At 36.4% G+C, this 27,685-nt stretch overlaps 1 protein-coding gene across 1 annotated transcript in view; it reads left to right on the top strand.

Moving 5' to 3' along the window:
• Window positions 1-27,110, top strand: part of RFX6 (regulatory factor X6) — a 51,304-nt gene extending 24,194 nt beyond the window's left edge. The window contains exons 7-19 of the mRNA XM_061131984.1: window positions 4,734-4,841; window positions 8,364-8,441; window positions 8,559-8,672; window positions 10,732-10,781; window positions 13,146-13,305; window positions 14,451-14,595; window positions 15,899-16,008; window positions 16,949-17,066; window positions 18,617-18,739; window positions 19,565-19,771; window positions 21,193-21,705; window positions 22,886-23,098; window positions 25,712-27,110. Coding sequence (XP_060987967.1) covers window positions 4,734-4,841; window positions 8,364-8,441; window positions 8,559-8,672; window positions 10,732-10,781; window positions 13,146-13,305; window positions 14,451-14,595; window positions 15,899-16,008; window positions 16,949-17,066; window positions 18,617-18,739; window positions 19,565-19,771; window positions 21,193-21,705; window positions 22,886-23,098; window positions 25,712-25,887 — 2,115 coding nt within the window. The 3' untranslated portion in view covers window positions 25,888-27,110. The remainder of the gene's footprint in view (window positions 1-4,733; window positions 4,842-8,363; window positions 8,442-8,558; window positions 8,673-10,731; window positions 10,782-13,145; window positions 13,306-14,450; window positions 14,596-15,898; window positions 16,009-16,948; window positions 17,067-18,616; window positions 18,740-19,564; window positions 19,772-21,192; window positions 21,706-22,885; window positions 23,099-25,711) is intronic.
• Window positions 27,111-27,685: the final 575 nt, after the last annotated feature.

The raw sequence follows: 27,685 nt of genomic DNA, 5'->3' as shown, positions 1-27,685 counted from the left end.
ACCAATTTATTTAAAAAGTAGGAGGACCTCAATAACAATTTTTAAAAAAAACATGAATAGAGAAAATACACGAGGAAGAAAGGGCCAATAAATGCATGAAAATGAACTACCAAATAAATTTAAATTAATATTTTAAATAATGAAATTATCAAATATAAAAATTATTATTAAGCTGGTAAAAGTATGGTGAGATAAGCTCTTTCATATCCTGCTGCTGAAGACAGAACAAATTTTCTGAAAGATCATTGCAAGATCCATGTTCAAATCTTAGAAGTGTTCATACTCTTTCTCCAACTAATTTCACCTTTGTGTGAATCTCACATAAAGAAATAATAGAAAATGCAAACAAAATATTATGTACAAAATTGTTATTGACTATGGTGTAAAACATATCAATCTAAATGACTAATAATAAGGAATGGTTGAATAATTTGTAAGACTTTTATAGGACTGAATATGATATCATTTATTAAGACTTTTAATGACATGGAGAAGTGTTAGGAAGCAAAACAGGATGCAAAAACAAATATATGTTTATATGGCTTCAAATACATAAAATGTATAACATAAAACTGGATATATATCATATATAAATGATAGAGGATTAATATCTACAAGTACTATGCAGTATGGTAGCCACTGGCCACAAATGACTATTAATTACATAAAATAAAATATTCAGTTTCTTTGTCACATTATTTACATTTCAAGTGCTGACTAGTGAATATTGTATTTGAACAATGCAGATAATAGAACATTTTCATCATCCCAGAAAGTTCTATCAGATGGCACTGTTTTAGAGTGTGTTCAACTCAATAATAAAAATTGTCTGAGCGACCAGAGAAGCCCAATAACAAGACAACCCAATAGAAATATAGTAAAGTATGTCAACCAGAGAAGGCAATGGCACCCCACTCCAGTACTCTTGCCTGGACAATCCCATGGATAGAGGAGCCTGGTAGGCTGCGGTCCATGGGGTCGCTAAGAGTCGGACACGACTGAAGTGACTTAGTAGCAGCAAAGTATGTGAACAGGCAAGTCACCCAAGATGAAAAAGAATGACATATATAGTGTTGGTGCTCATGGTGCCTGTTCTGATTGACCGGGTTCTGTAACGTGTGTGCGCGTGCGTGCTAAGTCGCTTCAGTCGTGTCTGACTCTGTGCGACCCTGTGGACTGTAGCCCGCCAGGCTCCTCTGTCCATGGGATTCTCCAGGCAAGAATACTGGAGTGGGTTGCCATGACCTTCCTCAGGGGATCTTCCTGACCCAAGGATCGAACCTGTGTCTCCTGCAGCTCCTGCATTGCAAGCAGATTCTTTACCACTGAGCCACTGGGGAAGCCCTCTATAATGTGTAGTCAATAAATATTTTGAATACCACCCTGCCAATATATATATATCTATTTTTAAATCAGGAAAATGAACATTAAAATCTTAACGAGTAATCATTTTACTATTACTGAACTAGCGGCAATTAAAACTATTAGAATATAGTCTTGTTAAGAATGGGAGCTAAGAAGCTTTTCTAAATGGTAGAAGGGGCGATACCTAATAAAACAGAAAGTTCACACACATTATGACTGCCTTCCTATAGAAACCTTCACGCTGTGCACAAGAAGGCATGCATGTGGATGTTCATTACAGTATTGTTTATAATTTCAGAATACCAAAAAATAAAATTCTATTATGACATAGTAGGAAAATAAAATTTTATACATTTAAGAAAATACTACACTGCTTTGGAAATGAGTGAACTATAGTCTTAAGAATCAAATTAGGTTCATCTCGAATACTTAAAAGTTGTGTGAAAAAAGCTCGTGGAATGTAGAAAAATACATACTATATGGTACCAGTTTTAAAGCAAATAGTGTATGTTATTTAAAAGCATTTACATATGAGGTAAATTTTTAAAGGTTTGTATAGTAATGATATAAACCAAATCCAGAACATTAATTATTCCTGATGAGGGGGATGGGAATGAAATTAGAGAGGGTGACAGAGGCCACTTTAGTATTTCAAATGTCTGATGTCTCAAGATGATAAGTATGAGTATTTATTACTTTTTATATATACCTTCTTTTAAGTTTTAAATGACTCATAATATAAAAGTGAACAAAATCAATGGCAATAAAAGCAAAACAAAACATGGAGAGAAATTAAGACTCATTATCAGCCAGCAGTATGAATTTTGATTGCTTAAAATGTTTTATTCATAAATATAGTGGTTCACATTTCAAAAATATCTTAGAGAAAGTCTCAGAACCCTTTAATTGCCAGGAATAAACAAACAAATGAAACCTAGTTTTAATACTTTGTTCTGGTCAAAGAAAACTTTTCCTGTGAATCTTCCAGTGTGGGTCCAATTTTATTTTCAGTGGCTCTAGTAATGAAGTTGCCATTATTTCCTAGGGAATAGTCCCTTGATTTCATACATTTCAACCAGGAAGTTTCCCTGATAGCCTTCTCCTTAATATCAACCATTCATGACCAGTTTAACAACTTTGTACCAAGATAAATAGCAAATCCTCCCTCCTTGGTATATGCTTTTCAAATATTTGTAGACTGTTATCATGCTCTCTTTTAGTCATCGCTTAACCAAACTGTGCAGCTTAAATCCTTTAATCTTTCCTCATAAATCAGACCCTCTTGCTTCTAATCATATTGTTTCTTTTCTGTAGGTTCCTTCTTGTTTTCTTTTGGAAATAAGATTCCTAATCGTTCAACCAAGAGTAGTGAAGTCATCAGTTGAGAGGAAAAAAAAGAAAAAGAAACAGACCTCCATAGCTGGTCTAAGATTTGGCACCTCATTTAGTGCAATTAAAATAGAAAACCTATTAGTGGAATTAAAATGAACATCTTCTAATTTTTCCCAGTTTATCAATCTCTCCTTTCTTTTTGTGTTATAGGTTCTAGACAGAATATTATCATTTAATTTATACCAGCTTTGTACACATTTGTTAACATATCCAGGCAAATTTAATTTTTGAATTTTTTTCTTTAGGCACTCTTCCCCCTGTTGATGTTCCATATGTGTTGCTAGCTTCTATCACAAAACTATTATTTATCAGCATGAGAGTTTTAAATAATAGTTAAAAGACGTATACTCTGTTCTTTAATATGTGTTTCCATAGCACTCTAACATTTTTATTGGGAAATGTATTATTGTAACACATGCACACACACGGAGTTTTAAAAATAAGCATAAGATAAAAACTCATGACCTACCTCATTGTTTAAAAGAGAAGTCCTCTTTGTGCCCTCACCACAATCACTTCCTGTCCCTACCAAACACTACTGCTCACAGAATTTGGTGTTAATTACTCCTTTGTCCTTCATTAAAGTTTATCACGTATGAATGTATACCATCAATATTAAACAATGTAGTGAGGCTGTACTTAGTACCACTGAACTGTGTATTTAAAAATGATTAAAATAGTAGATATTATATATTGTTTATCATTGTCCAGTTTGTTATCACCAATGCATTATTTATTATTGGCCCTACATAAAAATGGATTCACTTTTCCTATGACTTTCTGGTTTCATTCAACATTAGGTTTTGTAATTCATCAATGTTAATATATGTAGGCATTCTCCACAAACAAAACCAACAATCAGTCGTGACCTATGAGTGTGTGCATGCATGTTCAGTCAGCTGACCCTTTGCAACCCAATGGACTGTAGCCCACCCTGCTCTTCTGTCCATGGGATTTCCTAGGCAAGAATATTGAAGTGGGTCACCATTTCCTCCACCAGGGCATCTTCCCAACCCAGGGATCCAACTTGCGTCTCCTACATCTCCTAACAGTGCTAAAGGCAGATTCTTTAACACTAAGCCATCTGGGAAGCCTTTGCTAAGGCTCTGGTTCCGTCATGACTATGTATTCTTACTCTCTCTTTATGTGTGGGTTTCTTGTAGGTACATTAGAATTGCACTATTATATGTTACTTATTTGTCACTTTTTCTGATTTTTGGAAAACTACCAGAGGGTTGCTTAGTGGCTCAGTCCTGTCTGACTCTTTGCAACCCTTTGGACTATAGCCCACCAGGCTCCTCTGTTCATGGGATTTTCCAGGCAAGAATACCGGAGTAGGTTGCTATTTCCTTCTCCAACCTTTGAAGGGTGCATTCCAAAAGATTCAAAAGAGAATGAGTACCTGAATTTGGCAGAGGGAGGGAGGTTGAGATGGGAAAATCCTGAGTACTAGTTTGGAAATCTGAAGAATTAGTCTTTAATCACAATTTTACCACTAATTATCAATGAGGCATAATAAATTAAACTTCTTACCATCTCGTTTATTTAATCCATAAATGATTTGGTAATTCATAAGTGAATTTGGCAATTTCTGACCCTTTCAGATAAAAGTAATTTCAGTAGTCTAAAAGTAGCTCTTTTAAAACATATCATTAACAAATATAAACTTGTAAACTAAAATTTCTAAAAGTTGTGAAAACTGAAAGTGTTTAAAACTAAAGTCTGAAGTAAAATAAAAATGCCCAGACTATGAAACTATGTATGATTTGGCAACAGTAATTCTGCTGAAATATCTAGTTTATCCAGGTGTTTGATCTAATAAACAGTTTACCCAAACCTCCTGACTTGTTATGGTTTGAAAGATAAAGAATGAAATTTTGTAGGTTTCTATATTGTTAGAATTGTATGTTATAGAATTATATGTCATTATCAAATAGTTGATAATGATTTATTTCTTTTCATTTTTTAAATTATAGGGTGGCTTCACTCGTAAATATTCACTTAGCTCAAAAACTGGAACACTTCTTCCAGAATTCCCCAGCGCTCAACACCTTGTGTACCAAGGATGCCTTTCTAAGGACAAGGTATCAATTAAAGATACTTCTCTATTGATTTTCCGATATGTTGGTTTCATATCTCAATTTGCTGGGAATCTCATGGCACTCGTGGGAAACAGAAATCTGCATAATCAAACACAATTGACTGATTTATAGGAGGGACAAATGTTTACTAACATCGATTCAGGACTTTCCAATTAATTATTTACCATCTCCCTGATAGTATATTATCAGAAGGTGGTAAAATAAACCTCAAAAGACTAAAGTTTATTTTTTATTTAAAACTCAGTATCAGGGAAGAAAATCCTAGAATGTGCCTATCATATGCAATTTCTTTCATTTTAAGTGTTATATTTTTCTATTAGCACCATTTCATTTCAGTAATTAGTCATCAACCATTTCTCTAGGACAGAATTTGTTCCTATCACTAAGGGAGAGATACCTAGGTGAATGGAAGGACCTTACTTGAAGATTCCAAAGATTCTTCTCAATTATAAAACTTTGTGCTCTGTTGCAAAATCTTTTGAAAGTTAAAGGAGAAACAGTTTCCTGAACTTCAGTTTATAAAATAAATTTCAATGCTTGTGTAGTAAAGTCTAAAGCTAAAAGCTCCTCTATTTCTAAACTTCTAGAGGCATTTGCTGGGTATCTGCTGGCTGACTAATGGCAGGATCCATTATTATATCAAAGCATAAAGATTTCTGCATTCTTTTCAACTAAAGTTTATTTTCTATGAGCATTTGAGAAAATATTTTTCACAGTATATTTAAATCAGTTCATATTTTTAAGGTGCAAAGACAGATGAATATGATTAACAATGTCCAGCTGTATTTAGTAATGGGCATTTGTAGAAACTGGAAATAAAAATGACACGCTGTTAAAAAGGTTTATTCATAGATAAGTAGAGATGCACAGTAACTTCATTCTAATTTATAATAATGACAGACTTATTCTCCCAGTTAGGAACAGACAAAATATTAAAGGTAGTTCTCAGATCCAGGCAAGCCTCCTGAAGTATGTCCACTTCCTACTATGCTCCTCTCCCATCATATTTCTCAAGGTCATCACATCATCTTTTAACCTTATGGAAATAATATGATATTATGACCTCAGATTGGAGACACCTCCAGTAAATGTTAACATGTGACAATTTGTGGGGGAACTTGTGGAAATCTGCGGGACCTTGGGGAACACAGTTCTTTGGGGGAGGGTATTGTTGGCTCACCTTTGTGGAGAGGATGGCTCACATGCAAACATATCAAGAAGATGTTTACTGTGTAAATATACCAGGTGAGGAGGGTAGACGGAGAGAGTAACAAAGAAAAAAAGAAGTGAGGAACATATTCCAGTAATTTATTTCAGCCTTCTCTGCTAACCTCCAAGGAATTCCTCATTTGTCAACTTGAAAAACTGGTCTGTAGATCATTTCTCACTCAGTATTCAAGATGCTTAAATAACCTCTGGTTTCTAAATTCATTCCCAGTGGCCCCCATCATGAGCCCCATACTTCCCTTTGTCCTCTGAGGACAGCTGGGCCTTGCCTTTTACCTTCCTAGCCAGTAGCCAAGTTCCCCAGGTAACATGTCAGTTTGTAGAAAGAGGGGTGTGGCTGAAGCTGAACACTTTCAAGCACCTACTTTCTTGAGGCAGATATGATGGAGGCTGCCTAGTGAGAAGCTGACCCCAGTGAGCGGTGTTTGCTGAAGCTGAGGGACCTGTTTTTGCCCCCAGCAGAGCGTCACTCAAGACAGTTGCTACCCCCTCACTTGCTCACTGACTTTACTAGAGCGAAGACTTGCTTTTGATTCTACCCTCTGTAATGTTTATGTTTATATGTTTATATGTAATGTTATGTTTATAAAGACAGCAAAGTATGCTACAATGCAAAGTTCTTACCCTAGACTGTGTAACTATTAAATAAACAAAGTACCAATGATAAGATTTAAAATTTCTGATGCTGTCTGTATAGAAGAAAAAAATCTTGACACAAATAAATGGAAACACTTGTGAAGATAAAAGTTCACTTGTTCTTTAGTGGCTTTCAGGGGCCAAAGGGTTAATTTTTGACAACAGTTATTAATTCCTTTCTATCATTCATGCTGTTCTTATCCTCATTTAAAACTATGTCTTGCGGTCCATCTGAAAATATAAAATTGTTGCTTAAGGTAAAGAGCATATTTCATTTGCATCAGTGGTGATGTATTCTGGCAGAGGAGTGTAGTCAGCATACCTCCTTAGAGGTAGATTGGTAATTTGCATGCCATCATTATACAGCTTTACACTAAACCACAAAGATGTCTGATGTCGCTGGGCTGCAGGGATAAAGGTTGGAGAGCAAAGAATTGGAGTAGGACACCCCTGTCACCATCACCACCCTAGATACTATAAAGATAAAAATAGTTAACCATAGCATTGTATTATGGATTACTCCGGCCACTTTCATGTGTTAATTTATTTAGTCCTCATAACAACCCGATTAGATATTTACTGTTTTTATGATCTCCATTTTATAGATGAGGAAATTAAGACACATAAATGTTAAGTACTTTGCCCAACATCACATAGCTACTAAGTGGCAGATGAGAGCTAGCATTCAAATCCAGGTATCCTGCAGGCAGAGTTCACACCTCTAACATCTAAGCCTGTTCCCCTGTTCACATAGAACACTCACCCTGTAACAGGTAGGAATATTTCTAGCTTATAAAAATAAAAATGTTTTGAACATGGGTGTTCCTAGTTTGCCAGAATATTAACAAGTTCTAACCCTCTGCAAATTGTAAGATGTTTTAAGATTTTCTATCTGTGGATACAAGTACTGGTGTATACATGTACACCATGTATACATACAAAAATAGAGAATTTTTGTAACAGACATTTAATGTTGAAATCTTTTTTGGCCAACGAGTCATTTGATGTTATTAGTAATTTGAGGTAATACAGTAAGATTTTATACTTTGCATGAGGAAACTTGTTCCATGTGCATCACGTCTTATTTTATCTTCTCCAACACCTTATAAGTAATATGTTATTACTACTTGAAGATACAAAGCTTGGGGTCAGAGACAAAGCAACCTGTGCAAAACAGTGAGGTGGAGCCAACGTTCAGTGTTAGCTGACTCCACAACCGAAACTGGAAACCACTGCACCACCCTGCCCACACACCTGCTTAATAAAACTGTGTGAAGAGTTACTGTATGTTACCATTTTATGTTTATTTCTCCAATCAAAGGAGATTTTCTTATTAAGCAGAAAACTACAATGTCACTTTTATCAGGGACTGATAGTTCCCTGAACAATCACTTTTTTCGTTTCTCTTATCACACTGTCCTGCAGCTATCCATTTGCTCATCCTTCTCCCTTCATAAGGCAGTATGCTCCTTAAAATAAGAATTACGCCTTTACCTTTGTTTCCTTGGCATTGAGCACAGCGCTTGGTCCATAACAGGAATTTTAAAGATGTGTTTGAATATATGAACAAATGTATGCATGAACAAAATGAAGGCAGCATTGAAAGGGTGCTTTTGATAAGATTTTTCTTCCTTGATATAGGTTGATACCCTAATAATGATGTACAAAACTCACTGCCAGTGCATCTTGGACAATGCAATAAATGGAAACTTTGAGGAGGTAAGAGGAATAAAGAACACTTTGTTGACTGTATTATATAAATATTCTTTTCTTGTTTTTCATACAAGTTCACGTTAAGGAAAAATGTTAATGTACGTACTCTTTGCTCTCAACTAGATTCAGCATTTCTTATTACACTTTTGGCAAGGAATGCCTGATCATCTTCTTCCCCTGCTTGAAAACCCAGTTATAATTGACATTTTCTGTGTTTGTGACTCAATTCTTTATAAGGTAAGCTCTTTAGGATGACTTAAACATATTTCTCATTCCATCTAAACTTCTCAATATGTTTTCAATAAACTTGTTATTTCTAGCCGGAGATACACTATTAATTTTTTCTGATTAGAAAGCAATCAGCTTAATAGTATGTATGTAATAGTGAATGTATTTTAATATAAATTTATATTAAGTAATACAAAAGTCAGTTTCTGTTTACAGCTAAGAATGATTCTAAATGTGACACACTTCCATAAAAACTTACATAATTTTATTAACTGTCTAAGATGTTTTCAGAATAAATAGTATCAGAGTTTGGGGAAAGCAGAATTACGCACTCTTACAAAACTAATAACTTGAAAAATCTGGAAATCTCTAATGTTAATGCATTACTGATGAATTTTGTTATTAAGCCAAATAAGAGTCCCTAAGTGTCTACAGAAGGATCAGGAAGGATATTGAAAGCAAAGAGGAAATGGTTGGCCACAAAACCAGCCATTCAGCTGGAAAGAGGGTCGAGCTAATTCCCCCAGGAATCTGTTCCCAAGTGAGAGTACATAGAGGTCCAAGCTGAGGGAGAAAACTGTATTACAATTTGGGTATTTTGAATTGAGTCTATCTGCATTAACCTGTTCAATTGTCGTAAGGAAAAACAAAAGCTTTCCTTTTAAAACATATTAAGGATTTGGGTAAGCAAGAAAACCCAAGCTGGAGCTCTCTTACGTATTTCAGAGGAATAATCCATCTAAGTTAGTTGCTGCTATTACCTTCTCAACTTTGCAGAGAAGTAAAGCAGACACTAAACAGTCCAGAAGCATCTTTGCACATCGAGAACTGGGCTTGACCTAGGATGAGGGAGTCCATATTTTCATCCTCTATTCCATTCTTCCTTACTGCAGGATAAGAGAATAGAGTAAGTGCTGTATATTCTCTACCTTTAGTTAAAGTTGAAGGAAAGCAAAGGAGGGCAAGGATTGTCTCATTTCTCTGGGTCAAATAAGAATATCATCATGTAGAGAGAAGTGGTTCAGTTTGCACTAAGTGATTATCTGCAATGTTTAAGACATGAGGAAGTAATCGGAAAGGTGAAAGCAGGTGGTTCCAAGAGTGGGTAAAGACCTGGGCTCACACACACACATTTACCAGCAGCAAGGTTAAGCTGTTCCGACTGTCTTTCAGACCTCCAAAAAATATCCGTAAAGCATGGCTTTCCCCATTGCCAAATGGTCTATTTCTTTGCCTTCAGCACAAAAGTCCAGAGTCTAAGTACCTTTCCATACACAGTTTTTCTCACAGTGAGCACTGTAAATAGAGTAGTGTATTGTAACATGAGCTTTGGCAAGACCTTCATCCCACCTCTAGAGATTGCTCAGCTTTTAGTCCTTAAAACTGTACATAATCACCAAGGCCAGTTCATTGGTGACGAGCATACTGGGCATCTACAATACTGTCTGGTTTTACTGTTTCACATACATGGACTACATGTGCGTTTTGCTAGTAGGCTACACAGGCCTTTGTAGATGAGTGTTTACTCTCATTTTGAAATATCTTCTGTAGCCCTCTTGGTCCTCGTCCCCAGACTGGCCCACTCAGTTTATGAGCCAGCCCAAGGGATCTGTATTGTTCATATCCTATCTGATTCCCCATCTCCTTTGTTTATCAGTTTCTCCTGAGTTGGTATCAGTCAGCACTAATTTTTTCTTTCCACTTATTCTCATCAAGGTCCTACTCACCATCTCACCCATGTTTAAGGTTCAGTCAGTCTAGCCCTTTCTTTTCAGTGTTCTTTATGTTCTGAAAACTAACACTCTGTACTCAGTATATTCATGTCACCTGCTCAACTGGCATTGCAATATTTCTATATACCCTTCCCCTTGCCTTTTACACACACACAAACACACATACACAGTTCACATATACATTCATTTTAGAGATAAAAGTATAACTTTCAGAAATGAGTTAACATATTATTCTCTAGAAAGTTCAGAATAAAAAGTAGCTGATAAAGAGTAAGTGTGTCTCTATAGAAATATTGAGTAAGGTTTTATGTTAACTCTCTTTTGCTGTGATTAAGGTTCTTACAGATGTGCTCATTCCTGCCACAATGCAAGAAATGCCTGAAAGGTAGGTTCCGTCAATAAAATATGATACTTGCTTGTAAAGAGTTTAACCTTATACATTATAGTAAAGCAGAACATTAAGTAGAAATTCATTCATTTGCCAGTATTATTTTCCTGCTCCTGTCCATTTGTATTAGCTGAAGAGATGTGCCTCAATCTTTATATTCAAACCCCGATGAACAAAATTGATGGGACAATCCTGAAATACCTTTGAGAGCTGCCCAAGTGAAAAATAAATATTTAAGTATAGTTGACCTTAAGATACTGAGGAAGTTCTTCAATGGAAACTGGCTAGAGAGAGATAAATGGGATAATTTGTGGAAAATAACCACAATAATAAAAGCATAAAGAAAATTGTTTTATATTTATTATACTTTAGTCTTAATTGTGAAAATCAGAAAGTAACCTAATGGAATTATTACCTTCTTTTTAACAAAGGAGTAAGATCTCAAATGGAAATGATGCCTGAAGATTTTTCACAAAGTCTTTTCTGATGTAAGAAGAATAGAAACTTGAAACAAAGCCAATTTGAAAAACAATAAATTCTAATAAAGTAATGAAATTTACTTTAGTATTTGGGGATACAAATATACATAGGCAGAGATAATAAGTTCTCAATAAATACATGATGATTGATAAAACAATCTTTATTTTTTATTTACCTTTTCCTCTAGACTAGTTCGTTTGTTTAAATAGTAGTTGGTCTGTCAATAGTTTCTTGTAATTATTGATATATAATCTTTAAGCATCTAATCTGAGCTCTGAATTAGGTAGACAACACTTCTGTGTCACAGCAGAATGGCTCTGCTTTACACAGTGACAGGCATTCAGTCACGTGCCGTGTATGCCGCGCTTCGTCACTGAGTCGTGTCCGACTCTTTGCGACCACATGGCCTGTAGCCCACCAGGCTCCTCTGTCCATGGGATTTTCCCAGCAAGAATACTGGAATGGGTTGCCATTTCCTTTTCCGGGGATCTTCCTGATCCAGGGATCGAACCCAGCCTCCTGCATCTACTGCATTGGCAGGCAGGTTCTTTACCACTGAGCCACCTGGGAAGCCATTCAGCCATGTAACTAACAAGTAGTAACAGCTGAATTTTATTAAACATAGTGTGGGAGTTTAATCTTACCTAAATTATTTCACTTAATTCCTACAACCAACCTGAAAAGTACCATTTATATATTTATCTCTTAAGTATGCAAGTAGTTTGTATTCATTTAGAAAATAAAAACATGCATAAGTACATTTAAAAAATCAACTGATAATCTTAGATTTTTTTAATGTCAGGTTATTATCTCACAAACTTTTTTCTAGGAATGTTAAAAAGTGGAATTATAGTACACATACTATTGCAGTATACTGTGAAAATCTTTCCATATCAACAAATACAGATGAACATTTTTTAAATGATTGGATAGACATCCAGCATCTGAGAAATACTATATTTAATCAATTCCTTTTCATTGAACAATTGGATTTTTTTTGGAAAACAACTTGTCACACTATTCCAAACTGTTATGATCCCAGATTCACAAAGAGGAACCTTGGAGTACAAAGAAGTTAATTTATTTGCCCAAATTAGTAGGAAGCAGAACCTAGATTTTAATTGTCTGTTTAATTCCAAACTCTGCCTATTTTTATTGCTTTACCATGCCACTGCTCCCCAACATATGCCCCATCCTAAATATTTTTAGATCAGTTTCGTTACGATGTCATATGTCGGTTGTTGACTGATTTATAAATTTTTGTATATTCTCATATATACACAACCAACATTTGCAATTTTCTAAATGAGGTCCTATAATTTGTGGTAATTTATTCTATAGTTATATTTGAATTATAGAATTATTAGGAATTTGAAATATAGGAATCATGAAGAATTATAGGAATATGTTACTAGAAACAAATATTAAATACCTGAAATGGCATTATGATCCCTATGCATGTCTCTCAAGAAGCCATGATATGTATAATCAAATGTACACTTACCTTTTCCCAGAACTATTTTACAGAAGATGATTGAATTATCAATATTGATAATAAAGTATATCTTTATTGATCACTTTCTGTCTGCCAAGTTTTAACCCAAACACTTTCCATGAATTATTTCATGTAGTCCTCATGAATTTCATGTAGTCCTGTGACATGAATACTATTCTTATTCCCATTTAACACATGAGGAAATTAGAGTTTCAGGAGATTGAGTATTTTGATCAAGATGATAAACGGCAGACCTAGGCTGACTTCAGTCATGTTCTTAGAATCACAGAATAATACTACACCGCTATCAAACTGCTTTTATTTAATGCATTGTGAACTATTTAGTATTTAATACAGAGTTTTTTGTTCTTTGGGAATTTTTATAGCTTATTAGCAGACATAAGAAATTTTGCTAAGAATTGGGAACAATGGGTTGTTTCATCCCTGGAAAATTTGCCAGAAGCTCTAACTGACAAGAAAATACCTATTGTGAGAAGATTTGTATCATCTCTGAAACGACAAACATCTTTCTTACATCTTGCACAGGTACGTCGGTCAGCCAAGGGTATCTGAGTCACCAAATCAAAATTGAATCATTTGTTAGCAAAGACTGAGGAACTTTAAGAGACTGGGGACAAAGTAGACAACAGTTAAATCCAATGTGAGATCCCAGAGTGAATGCTAGAACAGAGAAAGGACATTAGTGGGAAAACTGATGAAATTTGAATTATGCCTGTAGTTTAGTTACTAGTATTGTACTCACGTTGGTTTCCTGATTTGGGTAATATACAATGGTTATGTAAAATGATGACGTGAGGAGAAGCTGGGTAGAGAGTATATGGAAATACTCTACACTATTTTTTGCAACTTTTTTGTAAATTTAAAATTATTTCACAATAGAAAGTAAAAAGAGAAAAAAATCTTTTGAATGTAATGTAAAATGTAAAACTATTTGCCACATGAATTCTATTAATAAATCCAATTAATAAAATTAATGGATTGTGGGGAATGAGCCCATCTGATATTTTGAAACCCACAACACATTTTAAGTGAAAGAAAGTGAAGTCACTAGTCGTGTTCGACTCTTTGCGACCCCATGGATTGCAGCCTACCAGGCTCCTCGGTCCATGGGATTTTCCAGGCAAGAGTACTGGAGTGGGGTGCCATTTCCTTCTCCAGGGAATCTTCCCAACCCAGGGACCAAACCCAGATCTTGCATATTGTAAGCAGATGCTTTACCATCTGAGCCACCAGGGAAGTCATTTTAAACTACTTCTAATTTAGTTCTCTTAAATAGGAGGAAAAAAGTAATTTGTAAATTAGAGTTATGTGTTTATATAGTGTTAAAATATACTTCCCCTCTCCTCAAATGATCCTTTGCTTTATGAAGGTCATCAGCCTCTGAAATTTTGAAAGACTTGCTTAGGATAGTTTCAGATAAGAAATATAACATTGTGAAATTCTTATTTTATGACCATAGATAAAAAAATATATTTTCTTATTCCAAAAATAGTTTTCAAACCTTTAACAGAGATGACCATGAGTCTCAGCTCCTGCTTTTAGTTTTAAAATAAGGAATGAGTTATTTATGATACATTTCTCTCAGACAATTATTTCTCTAGAAGCTAAATTTTTCTTTAGATGGAGGGTCAATGACATAATTTAGTATCCTTTTTACTTTCTTTATGCAGATTGCCAGACCAGCTCTCTTTGACCAGCATGTTGTGAATTCTATGGTGTCTGATATCGAAAAGGTTGACTTGAATAGCATCGGATCTCAGGCCCTTCTCACCATTTCGGGCAGCACAGACACAGAGTCTGATGTCTACACTGAATGTAAACCTTCTCTCTTGGTTTAGAGCAGGGAGTCTCAATCTCAGTGCTATCCATGTCTTGGACTGGATAACTGTTTGATGGGACAGGGCAGGGACTGTCTTGTGTATTGAAGGATGTTTGGCAGCATCCCTGGGCACTATCCCCGACATGCCAGTAGCAGCCACCCCAAGCTGTGACCACCAAATATTATGTCTCCAGACATTCCCAAGTGTCCCCTTGGACATATCTGTTTGAGAAACATTGGTTTATAGAAATACTTTTAATTTGAAAAATTGCTCTCTATTTTAAAACAGTTGTACTTATTGATTGTGAAAAACCTGGAAAATATAGAAAATGTTAAGAGGAAAGTAAAAGCCATCTATAATCTCATTGTCGAGCAATAACCCAAATAGAAAAAAAACTTAGGAATAATCAAAATGGTTTTGAGTTTTCTTCCAGTTTTATATTACATGCATATGCATTTCCATGTGTTTTCCACTCTTGGCATCATATGGTGTACAATGCATATCAAAATGATATCTCAATGCAATCCTGTTTTTCAAAGCAGAAGTGCCCTGCTTAGGTTTGGACAGTCTGACATTTACCAAGCAAGTATATGTGACCATACAACCAGGCTCCATTTCCCAGGGATAACAACCAACTGTTTTTCCTACCATTTCTCTCTGAAAAGACTAAAAAAATGCAGCCTCCTATAGGCTATAACTCACTGCTCTCTCGGGACAGTCTAACCTTAGTCCTGCATTCTGTTTCTTAACAAAATTATATTACCCTTTGGGATTCAGTAAACCTCAAACTGTTTAATAAAATGACAGTCTTAAACTGCCCCTTTAACTTTTACATGATAAAAGATTATTTATTTAAGTGGCTCATTTCTGCAGGGCAGAATTTAATTTTTGCTAAAGATAAAGGGTATTTCAGAAAGCAGGAAATCAACAAGTCTAGCTTAGTTCATTCATTAACTTTCAACTAATCCATTGCATTTAATGAAAGCATTGCATTCCAAATGAATTATCATCTCTATTGACAACTTATTCCTCCCTAGTGTATAATATATAAACCTGCATTTCAGTATATACCAAGACATATACACTTGTGACTAAAATTTTGAAGAGTAAAGAACTAAGGACTTTTTGTTAGTTTGCAGGATATGAAATTAATTTCTTTAACACGTTTAATTTAATCTACCTGTCTTTCCCTTTTATACTATAAAATTACCAGTTATTCTAGTTTTAGGTTTTATCTTGGGTTCAAAATAGAATACAATATTAGGCTTTCTTTTTTTTTTTTTCTTTTTACATGGGAGATGATTCTATCACAGTGTTCCAAGAACTGAAAGATCTCCTTAAGAAGAATGCCACTGTGGAGGCTTTCATTGAATGGTTGGATACTGTGGTGGAGCAGAGAGTTATTAAGGTATTTTTCAATGATATATTCAGAAAATAAGATTTGTTAATAGCAAATGCTAAACTGGCTGTGATTTCTTGAGTGGTGGGGTGTGGTGATAGGATATGTGTAATAATGCTTTGAAAAGCTTTTGAAACCCTACCAATAAGGTAAGTTAAATATCAAGATTAGAAATACGGCAGATTTGAGAACATTGGACATGAATTGGATTTTATTTATTGTTTTCTGACAGACTACAAGCCACTGTGCCTTCGCTATCAGTCAGTAAGTTTACAACTGAGTAACATCAGTAGTGAAAGATAAAACTGGAAAGATCTGGCCCTTTTCTTAAAAAGGATGTTTTCATAAAAGGTGACAGAAGATATAGTTTTAAGTAATTTGCATTTTTTAATTCCGGGAGTTCAGTATTTTGTGTTTTGTTTGTGGTTTCTTTAACTCTTTCAGTTAACCTTCAAGTCATCCATCACACAAGGCCATAAGAACAAATATATCCATCACCAATTGGTGTTAGCCATTCCATATCAAGGAAACTACTTATAGTGTAGGAACTTTTTTTTCTCCTGGAAGGAAAACAGATTAACATTCAGGACCAGAGAAGTCAGTTAATCATTCACAGAAATATATAACCCTTTCTTCATACTTCGCTTCTGCTCTTTTTAAAGCTCTGTCAAAGGAAAATTGAGAGAAAATATTTTGTAAATTATTTCATTTTATTGTCCAGTTCTGTTAGGTAACAAAACCACACAGAATAAAGATCTATGAACCTGAGAAATGACAGCAAAGACAGAAGAAAACTAAAATCCCTGGACAGATCATTTTATTTGATGAAATAAAAGGCATGCTATGCCATCTGTCCATCTGTCAGTTTATCTACCTCTTGATCTTATGTACGAAGCATGTAATGATGAGATGAGATTTTATAGTTTCGTTTTTGTTGCTTTCCTTTTAGACCAGCAAGCAAAATGGGAGATCATTAAAGAAGAGGGCTCAAGACTTCCTGCTGAAGTGGAGCTTTTTTGGTGCTCGAGTAATGCATAATCTCACCTTGAACAATGCATCCAGTTTTGGTATCTTATGTGCTTTATGAAACTCTTCTTAGATGAATTACATCATTCATTCCTCAGTCACATTTCCTATCAGTTATTAAATGTGTGGCACTGGCACTTCTCCAGTCTGACTATTAAACCAGTAGACAATGATTGTTATTAGCCTGGGTATTAGAGTCAGACCACTTGCAGAGTTAAATCCTTACACTGCTTTTCTTAGAGTCTGCTTCTACCCAAGCTAGTCTGCTCATTGTAGAAATGGGAGAATATTTCTTTCATTGGGTTACATAGGCAATTGAGTGAGGTGATATATATATAAATACATTGCCAGCAACTGGTATACACAGTAAATAGTAGCTGTAACCATTACATTCCATCAGTGCTTGGATAAATTTCCTTTGTTAGACAAGCAAATAAATAATAATCCATACATTTCTTTCCAAAGGCACTATTCATTGCAGTGTGGTAAATGTCTGCATCTTTTCCAAGAACCCACATAGCTGTATTCCAAGAACCAAAGAGCTGATTAGAAGACATGCTATCATATGTTTCTGAACCATCTTTCCTGATCCATATGACTTATGAAAAGATTGAGTCAAGTTACCTTATTTAAAAGTTGAATACCTTCTTTTTCCTAAAATTTCTCAGATTCTTTGTTGGTAGTTTTAATGCTATCTACTGGAAAGTACTTTTGCATTTGTAATTGTGTTTTGCAGAATCTTCACATTATAAAATAGCCTCCAACTAATAAAAAATAAATGAAAAAAATGAGTGTAAAAAGACATAAACGATCAAGTTTCAATCAGAAAAAATAAAAAATAAAATAAGTTACAATTAAGTAAATTGTTTTCATTTAATTTCCAACAAAATTAGATTAAATTGGTGAACTTGTATTGAGGCATGAACAAAACATATTTTATCTATTATCTGAAATTTGTTGCTTATACTTAGGGTTTCTTAAATTATACAATACTTAATCCTGACTTTATTATTAAAAAGAGCTCATTGGGAAATCTATTGAATAAAAGAAGTTTAAGGTTTTCCAGGACATCTTCCACATGAAAATTACTTTTTCTTTTTTTTTTTTTTAAATGAAAGAACATTTTGTTTCAGGAGAAAAAGGCATCTTCTCACTTGATATTTTTTTCAGATCATGTTGGCTATTGTCTAATTATTTAGTCCAAAGTAAACAGAAATAGAGGAGAGTAGAGCTCATTCTCCTCAGGTTAAAGCTTATCACACTCCAATGTATGCCCTCTTAAAGCATAAAGCATGTCTCACTTTCATCCGTATTTTCCTTTGATGTAATTAGTGGCCAAAGAGCTGGCAGGGCAGTACACACAGGGAGCTGGGCAGGCGGTTCACAAAAAGATTAGAGACCCAAGTTAAGCATGTTGGTCTTAGCAGGTCATTTAAAGTCCAACAAGTATTTGTTTATTTCAGTTGCTCCTTGTAAAGTGCTGCGAGATGGTCACAAAGATAACTTGACTTCTCTCTTTTTTCTTTCCTTCTCTCTCTTTTCCTTATTTCATCTCGAAATACCCTCTTCTCATTTCTCATCCATAAACAAGGTTCTTTCCATTTGATCCGAATGCTTCTTGATGAATACATTCTGCTGGCCATGGAGACCCAGTTTAATAATGACAAAGAGCAGGAGTTACAGAATTTATTGGACAAGTATATGAAGAATTCAGGTAATTTAAAATGTATATCTTATTTTGCATCTTTCTTTGTTGAAACCTAATTTCAGGAATTTGTAAGCACACCGGTTATGTGGATTGATGGTAGACTCAGATTTTTCCCCACTAAACTGTCACTACTGACACAGACTACTAACACTAAGACAGCCCTATTTCTTCTTTCCTCCATTGGTCCATAGAGTAGTCAAGTAGTCAACTGGAAACTCTGAAGAATAAAATTGATACTCTTAACTTCTGAGAACTTAGATAAAATTGGAGAAGTGACTATAACACAAATATAGCTATAATTCAAGACAAGAGGTCTTATAAGTGGTGCAGAGATGAGTTCTATAGGAATTTAGAGAGGGAAGGAAACTCATCTATTCGGCATGTGATGACTCGCATTTTGAAGGCTATTCACTACAGGATTGCTTAGTGCCCCTAAGAAAACACCTGGATGGCTGGATGGCATCACCGATGCAACAGACATGAACTTGAGCAAACTATGGGAGATGGTGAGGGACAGATAGGCGTGGCATGCTGCAGTTCATGGGGTCACAAAGAGTTGGAACATGACTGGGCGACTGAACAAAAACAACAAGAAAATACCTATACCCACAAGTATATGGTTAACAAAGCCCAGCACCTCTGCCAAGACCAAAGGTCTGCCAGTCTTATTTCCCAGGGAAAACAGTTCTCAAAAATTTCCACATTTATGACACAGCCCTGGAACATTTACAGGTTTTATTTTTATTTGTTTGTTTTGTTTTTCACTTGGGCTTATCTACTAGGAATGTGGTAATGATGTTAGCTTTCCTATTTTAAAAAAAAACTTCCCAGATGCAAGTAAAGCTGCCTTCACTGCCTCTCCGAGTTCATGCTTTCTGGCCAACCGTAATAAAGGGAGCACTGTTCCCAGCGATACTGTGAAGAATGAAAGCCACATGGAGACAGCCTATCTTCCTCTGTCATCTAGTCAAACTGGAGGCTTAACCTCCGCTCTGCACCCGTTCCCTGCTGGGAATACAGACAACATGCCGCTTCCAGGTAGGCTGTGAGACAACCCAAGAACATCACTTAGGCTTCAATATGTCTCACAGGAACCTATTCCTTTGTTTTCTTAAAGCTAATAACCTCCAGGTGTTCCAAGAATAAAAAGGCTTGACTTCTAATAAAGCTTTATAATATTTTTGTGATTGTCAACATTTGTCATTCATATTTTTAACAACACCATTTTAAAGACAGACATCACACTTTAACATACTCTTCTAGTTATATCAGAAGTCCAAATACTTGGTTATTCTCACTTGGTTGAATAAAGAAATAGATTAGGTGTCCACAAAATCCTTAAGATGCTTTGAAAGTAAAAAAATATGAGCTACTTGCTTATTTATGGATTTTGAGGAGACTTTATTTGTCCTCCATTAAAAAATAAATTCAGGGGACCTGCAACTAAGACCTGATGCAGCCAAATGAATAAAAAAAGTTTTTTTTAAAAGATTCAGCTATTTTAGGGTAACCATCAACAAAAATTTTTCTCTTTGGTCTATGGTTCCCTGTTGGTCTGAATGTTTATGGCTTAAACTAGCTACTAGATAATACTTTAGGTCCACTTATTGCCTTATGTCTTCCTTGAAATCCTTCTATATACCTTATTTGTTGGACACACAGAATTTTAACCCTGGAAAGGCTTTATAGTTCAGGGGCCTAATTCCAACAATGGAAAGCTGGAGGCCCAGGGATTTGGTAGCTTTCATAGCTCACTGCTCATCAGTGGGGTTTGCATGAAGTTTTGAATTGGCTGCTTTGAAGCCCAGCCATGGTCTTTTTGACATTATTGTGTTTTTCTTTCACACTATACATTGGCTTCCCAGGTGACACTAGTGGTAAAGAACCTGCCTGCCAATGCAGGAGACATAAGAGTTGCAGGTTCGATCCCTGGGTTGGGAAGATACCCTGGAGGAGGGCACGGCAATCCACTGCAGTATTCTTGCCTGGAGAATATCATGGACAGAGGAGCCTGGTGGGCTATAGTCCATAGGGTCACAAAGAGTTGGACATGACTGAAGTGATGGGATCTACAATATCCCTTCTATACATCAAACCATTTAGCATTCAGTGTGTTTTTTTTAATTACAGAGAAAGGTAAACAACAGACCCTTTGCCCTTCCCAAGCTTGAGATGATTAGAGAATCATCTTTATACAGATGGAAGGATAAAGCCTTCCAAGGCTCTTCTCCATGGTCAGTAACTCCAAAAGTTGCCACTGCTGTGAAATACATACATGTTGTGATGATATTTTTAAGCCTAGAGTTTTGTTGTTTCCCCAGTCCTGTTATTTTTGGAGGTTAGAAATGATCTAACTTGGAAAAAAGACATATCAATAAATCTTTTGCATAATTTTAAATGTTTCGAGCCCATCTGTTTTTAATCTGCCACTAGTGAATGCTCTGATAACTTTTTTCCAGGTCAAATGGAGCTTTCCCAGAGTTCTGGTCATCTGATGACACCACCTATCTCTCCAGCTATGGCGAGCCGAGGAAGCGTCATTAATCAAGGGCCAATGGCAGGGAGACCCCCGAGTGTGGGCCCAGTACTGTCAGCCCCATCACACTGCTCAGCATACTCAGAGCCTATTTATCCGACTCTCCCTCAAGCCAGCCATGACTTTTATGGGACCAACTCTAACTATCAGACTGTGTTTAGGACACAACCTCACACCCCATCAGGACTCTATCCTCATCGCCCGGAGCATGGTCGATGCATGGTCTGGAGTGACCAGCAGCTTTCTAGAGACTTCTTCAGTGGCAGCTGTGCTGGGTCCCCATATAATTCTCGGCCACCTTCCAGCTATGGACCATCCCCACATGGCCAAGATCCACATAGTCTGCAGTTTTTAAATACAGGGGGCTTCAATTTCTTGAGCAATGCAGGGGCTGCCAGCTGCCAAGGAGCAACATTGCCTCCTAATTCACCTAATGGTATTGAAATTTTTAAAGAATTTTTCCTTTCCTGAGATGGCAGTTAGGCAAAACCAGACATTGAGTTCCATCTCTGGTGAACAGCACATCATCCTGTGTAGAACTTTCTCAAGATCATGGAATCTTCGACATTTGGAGCTAATTTCAGCCATGTATAAGCGTATCCCTGGGCTTCCTGGGTAGCTCAGCTGGTAAAGAATCTACCTGCAATGCAGGAGACCCCAGTTTGATTCCTGAGTTAGGAAGATCCCCTGGAGAAGGGATAGGCTACCCACTCCAGTATTCTTGAGCTTCCCTGGTAACTCAGATGGTAAAGAATCCACCTGCAATGCAGGAGATGTGGGTTTGATCCCTGGGTCGGGAATATCCCCTGGAGGAGAGCATGGCAACCCACTCCAGTATTCTTGCCTGGAGAATCCCCATGGACAGAGGAGCCTGGTGGGCTACAGTCCATGGGGGTCACAAAGAGTCAGACAGGACTGAGTGAGTAAGCACAGTACAACACAAGCATATCACTAATTCTTGTGGCTTGATTACAATTGCCCTTCTAAATGCCACACAGGGTGAAAACATTGTCAAACCATGTTAGCTCCGAAGAAGAATGTTCTGTCCTTTGAAGATATTTTTAGTGAATAATGTTTCTTCCAGAGAACTAGCAGCAGATCTTAAAGATTAGGACCCAGACAGTGCTTCCTGTTGGGCTGGTAAAACAGGTAAAACCACTCAGTTGAAAAGCTGTGTGGACTTATTCAGCCACCAAAGTGGCTGTCCTGTTGCTCCTCGCCTCAGCATAGACCAGTCCTCCTCCCAGAAACATGAATCTGTCAGTAAAACTGGTACTTGATAAGTAGAGTAATCTTTGTGAAAGGCTAATAGTGCATTTCTCTTCATAGGCATCATAAGATCTAATTAATTTAGAGAAGGGAAATGTGAGAGAGGTATAGTCTTATATCTCAAGATTAATAATATGATAACTCCTACTTATTTTAAAAACAAAAAACATAGTGAACCATATCCATATATAAACATATATCCAACTGTATTGTAAATGTTGATGTCAATGTAGTATTTACAGTAGGGTATCTCTAGGGATCTCTCCTATTACCTTGTTCTTTCATTTTTCTTCCTGAATATTATTTGCCATAAGTTAACTCTACTTTCTCAACACTTTCTGTCATAGGGTACTATGGGAGCAACGTCAACTACCCAGAGTCTCATAGACTTGGATCGATGGTGAATCAACACGTTTCTGTCATCAGCAGTGTTCGCTCCCTGCCTCCATATGGTGACATTCATGATCCGCTCAACATTTTAGATGATGGTAGTAGAAAGCAGACCAGCTCATTTTATGCAGACACACCACCTTCAGTTGCATGTCGAACTCCCGTAGTAGGTAAATTATATTAATAGTTTTTGAAAATATTTTTAAAATGTTGTTAACCTCAGGTATCCAGTATTAACTGGGCACTCATGTTCCCACCTTTGGTTTATCAGTTTAGATCTGAAGTTATGTTTTTGAATCTGTTAGGAACAGTCTTAATCATTTTTTCAACATATATGTCACCATGCAACCTACTGCTAGATCTGTTACTCTTTCCAAAAAGAATCTCTGGCATCTAATTTGTATGAAAATATTTCATATAACCTATCAAAAGTAGTCTAAAAAACTGTAAGGGCAATAATGATATATTTTTCTCAGTTTCTCTTATTCACCGTTGGAAGCAGGGCCAGTGACAAGAGCTGTCTTTGGACACCATAATCTCCATCAGTATCATAAAACCACTCCAGGTTTTTAAAAATGGTAACTTGAGAGGAAAGTTACTATCACTTTCTCATTTGTACATAAAATGTGATTAGACAACCTTAGAAAATGTTGTTTTCTTAGTCTATAACGTACATTTTAGGTAAAAATGAGCAAAACCATATGTCTGCCGTGAAGTCCCCTAGCATCTTATTTCAACAAGTTTGCTGGCCCTGAGAAAATACCACAACTTGTACTAGATGATTCGCCAGCCCCCAGCAAAGTGTCTGCCATGTAGTAGGATCTCCATATATCAGTGAGTTGAAAAAAGGGAACAGAAAAAAAGGCATAGATTTAGTCTCTAAACCCGCTAATAATGTAACACAGGGAAAGTGTATATCCATGTAAGTATCAGGGCAGGTGCAGTGTTAATGTTTATATGAGATGATTGAAATCTTCCAATGGAATTGATTTCAGATTAGCGTTAAGTAGAGGGTATCAACACCCAAACAGAGCATAAGGGAAAACTGAATAAAGCCCATTCTCCTCTCTCAGTGTGTTTTTCCAATAATTCAATAGGAAGCACTTCTTCCCTTCCTGTGACCATTACACATGCTCCCTGAGCAGAGTCTGCCAGCTCATCTCATGCCAGCTGCATATGGTCGTTGCTTCTGGGTTGCTCTAATGAAGCAGAAAATTCCACTTCAGGAAGTTTCCTTGCTATGAGACTAAGATGTACCGTGTTGCTGTCGTTACTATTAGTTCTGTTTACTTGTAGAGAGAGTAGACACCTTGATGGAACATAGTTTGGGCATAGGAGAGACTCTTAAGTTTTAGTTGTCTGAGCTGGCTTGTAAGTGAATTGCAAAGAAGACTTCAGGGTGAAAAGACGGAATAGAGGGAGCGGACTGAGCACCACAAGGGGTGTGTGTGTGTGTGCGTGCTCGGTTGCTCAGTCGTGTCCGACTCTGTGTGACCCCGTGGACTGTAGCCCACCAGGCTCCTCTGTCCATGGGATTTTCCAGGCAAGAGTACTAGAGAGGGTTGCCGTTTCCTTCTCCAGGGGATCTTCCCCACCGAGGGATGGAACCTGAGTCTCCTGCACTGGCAGGCAGTTTCTTTGCCGCTGAGCCACGTGGGAAGCACCACAAGGGGAGTTAGGACCTATAATTAAATGTCCTTAGTTATGAACCTGCTTTTTAGTGACAGAGATGATGGTACTTAGAAAAAGAAGAAAAACAGTACTGAGAAAGCAGCAACCAAAAATGCAGGAAATGTAGTGTTAGTGAGCGAGTTAGTGAACAATTTTGAGAACATGCTGTGATGGGCCAATCCTCATTTTAGGTGTGCAGTTATGGCAGTGATCAGGTCAGAGTTCCTGCTTGTAAGAAGTCTACATTCTCGTAGGGAAAGATCAAGCAATGAAAATATTTTTTAAATGCATTAAAAAAGATAATTTCGGATACTCTCAGGTCAATTAAATATTAAGGTAAAACGACAGATAGTAATGGATGAGCTGCTTTAGCTAAAATAGTTGGGAGAGGAATCTTGAGGCAGAAACATTTGAGTTGAAAGCTGAATGATAAGAAGGAGGTAATGTGAAGATCTGATGGTGCAAGTTCTAGGCAGAAGGAATGGCAAGTTGCATAGCCTCTGAAATGAGAATTCTTTGGCTTCAAAGGGTAGAAAGAAGGCTCATGTGTTTTGAGCATGGTGAATGAAGAGAGGGGAGTGAAATAAATTAGAAGGCAGAGGCCAACTCACCTAGGGTATTATGAACCAGGGCAAGGAGCTTGGATTTTGTTCTAAGAGTAATGGAAAGTCATTGTAGCATTTGAGAAGAGGGACAATTTGATGTCCACTTCTGCAAGACTACCCTAGCCACTCTCTACAGGGTGAAAAGTGAAGCAAAGTCCTGAGACTAGTTAGGCCTCTGTGTTAGTCCAGGTAAAGAGAAGATGGTAGTTTGAACTCCAATTGTGGAGATGCAGATGGAAAGAGGAAGTGGACTAGGGGTATATTGTGGTGATAAACTTGTCTGAATTTACATTTGAAATTGAGTTTTCTTTGTGAAATATGTTGAAGAAGGAAAATGCAAGGGGGGAAATGAAAGAAAAGATGAGAATTGCTCTGAGATACCACACACACTCAAATTTAGTACAGATATATATGCTAAATGCACAAGTAAGTATGAAGGCTTAAAGTGAGTGCCACAGAAAAAAGAAAAAGTCTGTTTTCAATTGTTAATTATATTTTCCCTTACAGCATCCAGCCTGCAAACCCCAATTCCTTCCTCTTCCTCCCAGTGTATGTATGGAACTTCCAGTCAATATCCAGCTCAAGAAACCCTGGACTCCCATGGAGCAAATGGTAGAGAAATGGTATCCTCTCTACCACCAATCAACACTGTGTTCATGGGAACAGCAGCTGGAGGCACTTAAAGCAAGAGTGTCGGGTGGGGTTTGAAACTAAAAAATCTCTACCATTCAAATCCTATCTACTCAGACTGCCATCAGAGAAAGAAAATGGACTATCCAGTGGCAGGATATTGTTTTTCAGGTCACTGGTATAAAACTGTGGACAACTCCATAATGAATGGAAATACTTGCAGAATTTGCCTTGCAAACAATTTGTTTAGAATGTATGTGGTCCCATTATTAATTACAGCATCAAACATTATCAAATGAACCAATGGAGGTTTGAAGATGCAGACATTTCAACTATAAAGATTGAATATTTCTCTTCTTAATTTATTGAAAATCTGTGTGCTGTTTCATTTTTGGTTTTTTAAAAAGAGAAACATTTATTTAATGCTTTTAAAATACTTTTAATTTATTAGGATCGCAGAATCATTGTTTACTATCCCTTATTTGACAATAAGTCAAATGTGTATGGCTACCTCCTATGGAAATGTTTACAGGATCAAGACTTCGTTCAATTCAGCCTCAACCAAAGATGCTTGACTTTCAATTCCTGTGCATTAGTATGATCATTTATGTTACATAGCAGTATTCAAATTCTATGTAACTGAATGGAGATTAAAAATGCTTTCCTTCTTCATTTAAAAAAGATAGGAAGAAATAAAGTATAGAAATATTTTTAAAGGCTTGGTTGCTCTCAGGGCTGGTACTGTTTCTAAAGAATTCTTGGGATTTGCAGGCAAAGTTCCTTGGTATATCAAATTAAAACCAATAATTCTATAATATTTGCATATCAGATCCATGGATATAAATACAAAGAAATTGTGACTTGTACACTGTTTGAACTTCTACAGATATGGAAGCAGTGTTTAATTGAGTACTTTGCTTAGAAACTGAGAGTGAATGAGTATTTAAGGATCATCTAGATGCAAAAACAAACACAGAAATGAAGGATTCATTAAGTATAAACCAATGCAATTTGATACACCATTTATCAAGCTGAATCTTTTTCATACGTCTTAAGTGAAAAGTCTGTTGTTAAGACTCGTGGCCTATAGTAATGGGAAACTTCTATCAACTTTACAGGTTTTTTCTATAATCTTATGACAGGTGTTCTATTATTTTTATTAAGCATAGGGTTATACTGTAAGCCCTGGGTACATTATAAAAGGATCTGTAAACCCTAAACACGCATTTTACATCCTGATGTAATTTGGTAAAGACCAACTGTGGAATTGTTTTCAGCAAGCAATAAACAATTATCTGTGGACTTGTTGGAGTGTTGCTACCATTTGCTAGTATGTAGTTATGAGCTAGTTAATTAGCAGAAATATTTTGCAACAATAACAAATCATGAGAAATCTAAGTGTCCTATTCTTTGCTATGGTAATATCATGAGTACAAAGGAAATGAAATTAATAAGGGCTTGGACTGAAGGAGAAAACAAAACAGCTTTAAGAAGTAATTGGCCATGAATATTAAAACCTGAAAACCAAATTTCAACTGTATAGTAATTAAATACATATTCAGCATCTGTTTTGTGTCAGACACAATGAAAATACAAAGATGAAAAAGACAGTACCAATATCTTTAGTAAGTTCTGATGTAATGAGAAAGGGAAGATAAGTAAAATCTCAACTGAAGATTTTGATTAAAAAGCAAGGTGGGGAAACGATGTTTAGGTAACATCTAGCCTTGGCTCAGACAGTAAAGCGTCTGGCTGCAATGCTGGAGACCCGGGTTCAATCCCTGGGTCGGGAAGATCCCCTGGAGAAGGAAATGGCAACCCACTCCAGTACTCTTGCCTGGAAAATCCCAT

Source organism: Dama dama, chromosome 28 (genome assembly GCF_033118175.1).
Source record: "Dama dama isolate Ldn47 chromosome 28, ASM3311817v1, whole genome shotgun sequence".
NCBI lineage: Eukaryota > Metazoa > Chordata > Mammalia > Artiodactyla > Cervidae > Dama > Dama dama.
Note: the sequence above shows the minus strand (reverse complement) of the source record. Positions and strands in the feature narration are given on the sequence as shown.